Source organism: Canis aureus, chromosome 5 (genome assembly GCF_053574225.1).
Source record: "Canis aureus isolate CA01 chromosome 5, VMU_Caureus_v.1.0, whole genome shotgun sequence".
Classification (NCBI taxonomy): Eukaryota; Metazoa; Chordata; class Mammalia; order Carnivora; family Canidae; genus Canis; species Canis aureus.
In genome coordinates this window covers 85,214,707-85,217,460 of record NC_135615.1, presented here as the reverse complement: position 1 = coordinate 85,217,460, position 2,754 = coordinate 85,214,707, and the positions used below count along the sequence as shown (strand labels likewise).

At 59.6% G+C, this 2,754-nt stretch overlaps 1 protein-coding gene across 1 annotated transcript; it reads right to left on the bottom strand.

The window, feature by feature from the left end:
• Window positions 1-224: 224 nt before the first annotated feature.
• Window positions 225-1,974, bottom strand: NPPB (natriuretic peptide B). Its single transcript, XM_077899615.1, has 3 exons — window positions 1,473-1,974; window positions 995-1,250; window positions 225-428 (listed from the first exon to the last, which is right to left on the bottom strand). The coding sequence occupies exons 1-3, from the start codon at window positions 1,623-1,625 to the stop codon at window positions 412-414; spliced, it is 426 nt and encodes a 141-aa protein (XP_077755741.1). The 5' UTR covers window positions 1,626-1,974; the 3' UTR covers window positions 225-411.
• Between the last annotated feature and the right edge of the window lie 780 nt (window positions 1,975-2,754).

Below are 2,754 nucleotides of genomic sequence, written 5' to 3'. Positions count from 1 at the left end.
AAGTGTCTTGAGTGCTTGGGGTATTTATAGACGTTCCAGAGCATGAAAAACTCTTCAGGAGAAGGAAGGCGCCCCCGCTCCTGCTTGACCAGCCCTGACGCCGCCGTGTCCCCACCCCGCCATTAAGACATCCTTGGAAGCTTCAAGAAAACAAAAGGGTTTGTGGTTTGGGGGTTTTGTTTTTTTAAATGATGTGTTACTTTTAATGCACAGGGACAAATCGGTTTCAAAAGAAGCTCTAAGGTTGACTTTATTTCACCGTGGAAAATCCGTGCTCGGGGATCAGAATCATCTTATATAAAACAATCGAAATAAATAAATAAATAAATACGAATAAATAAGATCTGCTTCCAAGGGGCTCAGGGGGCTGCTGAAGAATCCGATGCAGATGTCTGCAGCCGGGACTTCCTCTTAATACTTTCTCAGCACTGTGGGAGGAGAGAGAGGGGGATGATGGCGTCAGGTGGGAGACTGAGGCAGGATCCGAGCTTCCCAAGCCCAGGAGCCATCCCTGCCACCAACCCCCACCCTCAGCCGATCTGGATGTTTGAGGCTTTGGAATAATCCATCTCTCTAGACCTCAGTCTCCTCCTCTGTTAACTGGGAATCATCACTGCCCTGGTGACCCTGACCTCTGCCTTCGTGGCTACAGACAGACAGAGAGAGCTACGAGGACGATGTTTAGGACTCTTTCTGCTCCAAGGAGATGCTTCCAGACAACGACTGGATTCCATCCTAAGATGATTCTGCCCCTTTGGGTGCGAGAGGCAGGAGGGGGCTAGGAGGTGGGTAGGGACCCTGGACAACGGTGTCCACACGTAGTATTTCCAGAAACGTACTCCTTGGCCCTTAGGACTGTCAGCAAGAAGGAGCGATGTCCAGATGTCCTTTCCTCAGAGTGTGATCCCCCGAGACAACAAACCCAGAAGGGGTTCCAAGGGTCGAACCCAGGGGGCTGGGGAGGGGGAGCCAAGGCGGCAGGGAGGCGGCTTACCATTGCAGCCCAGGCCACTGAGGGAGCCGATCCGGTCCAGCCTCCGGCCAAAGCACCCTGACTTGTGCATCATCTTGGGGCTGCGTAGTCTTCTCAGGGCCTGGAGGACACTGTCATGGGGTGCAAGGACCCCCACGGGGCGTTCCTCCCCGGCCTCCGGGGCTTCTGCGGGGCTGTGGCTCCGGTGCAGGGGTTCCAGGGCCAACTGCTCTGCCTGCAGCTCTGAAACTGCGTCCTTCAGACGGCCCAGCAGCTCCTGCAATGGACGGCCTGAGCCTCAGGAACCCACGCCGGGGCGGAACCACCCTTGCACCCAAGTGAAGCCGCCGCCTTGGGTATGGAGTCCTGGCACCCAATCTCGTCACTTTCTGATTCCCTTATCACTAATTCCCAAGGGAGACTGAGGACTTGGGACAGTGGCTAAGCCCCCGTGACCTGCTGCCACCCGCCGCGGCCTTCAGGCAGGCTGAGCGCTCACCTGCACGGCCCACAACCCCGAGGCTTCCGAGGCTTCCGAGGCTTCCGAGGCGGGGCTGCGGCCGCCCAGCGGGTGGGGGCGGCCTCCGAGTGGCGACAGGTGCAAGAACAGGAGGAGCAGGAGGGCCCGGGGCAGCGCTGCGCAGGGCTCCATGTCGCTGGAGAGAAGTGGGGAAAGAGACGTCCGGCTGCTGAGCTGCTGCGCTGCGACCGGGGTCGAGTGTCACCGCTTGGGGCGACGGGTGCTCTCCTGGATCCCGCGGCAACGGGGGCTTTTTATCCCTTATCCCGCGCCTGGGGTTATCTCTGATTTATCGGCCGCATTCCGGCCGGCTGAGCTCAGGGCGGGGGAATGCGCCCCTCCGCGCCTGCGACCATACCCGCCGGGGTGGAGGCTGGAGAGCAGGCCTTGTATAGAAGTGGGCCTGGCCCCCGGGGGGGGGGGCAGGAGGGGGACACCAACAGGTCCTCGGCCTCCTCCGCTCCCTCCTTCCCTGCCTTTCCTCCGCCCCCAAGCATCCCTGGAGTGCGGAGAGACAGCTCCACCAGTGCGGGGCGCCGGGGTGACTCAGAGCTGAGGAGCCCCAGCCCGCAGCCCACCCGCGGCGCGCCCCCCTCCGCGTCCCCCCCTCGCCTCCTCTGCGCTGCGCTCCCCGCTCCCCGGGCCCGGCCGCTGTCCGTGGTGCTGAGCCATCTGAGCAAACTCAACCCAAAAGGTCTTGGCTCTTCTCCCCTCAGGCCTAGTTCCCCACTCAGGTCCAGCCAGGAAGACAAGCATGGAGTAGGGACGAGACCCTGAGACACCGCCCCCCCCCCCGCACCCGCCGCCTGCACAAGGATGCTCATTTTCCAATGTCATCTGATTAAAAGCCTGAGCATGACAAGGAACTTCTGGAATGCTGACCCTGCTTCCATCCCTTACACGGTAGGGCTTGATTTGGCTGGAATTTTGAGAGGCAAAGCCCAGAGATGAAGTCACCCAGGAATGCCGTCTATCAAACCTCCTCCAGGTGCCAACGCCTCCTCTCACCCCCCCACCCCCACCAAGCCAACATAGGACAGGAAAAAGGGCAAAGATGACCGGAAGATGGTTATCTATTTGGCAGGACACTAGAAGTGTGGGGAGCACCCCTCCCCGGTGCCTCCTTCATCTGACCGTCCATGACCTAATTCCTGTTAGCAGATGGTCCCGGCCTCCTGTCTGTGATCACAAATGAGGCTGCAAAGAAAAATGGCCCTGGGAAGAGACACAGCAGATTAAATCTCCCCTAAAGCATGCATGA

What these genes read in the sequence shown, in the direction of transcription:
- NPPB (XM_077899615.1), bottom strand. Translation starts at nt 1,625, where the DNA reads ATGGAGCCCTGCGCAGCGCTGCCCCGGGCCCTCCTGCTCCTCCTGTTC. An exon ending in CGGGGTTGTGGGCCGTGCAG is followed by an intron (nt 1,251 to 1,472) that starts GTGAGCGCTCAG and finishes CGTCCATTGCAG; the next exon opens with GAGCTGCTGGGCCGTCTGAA.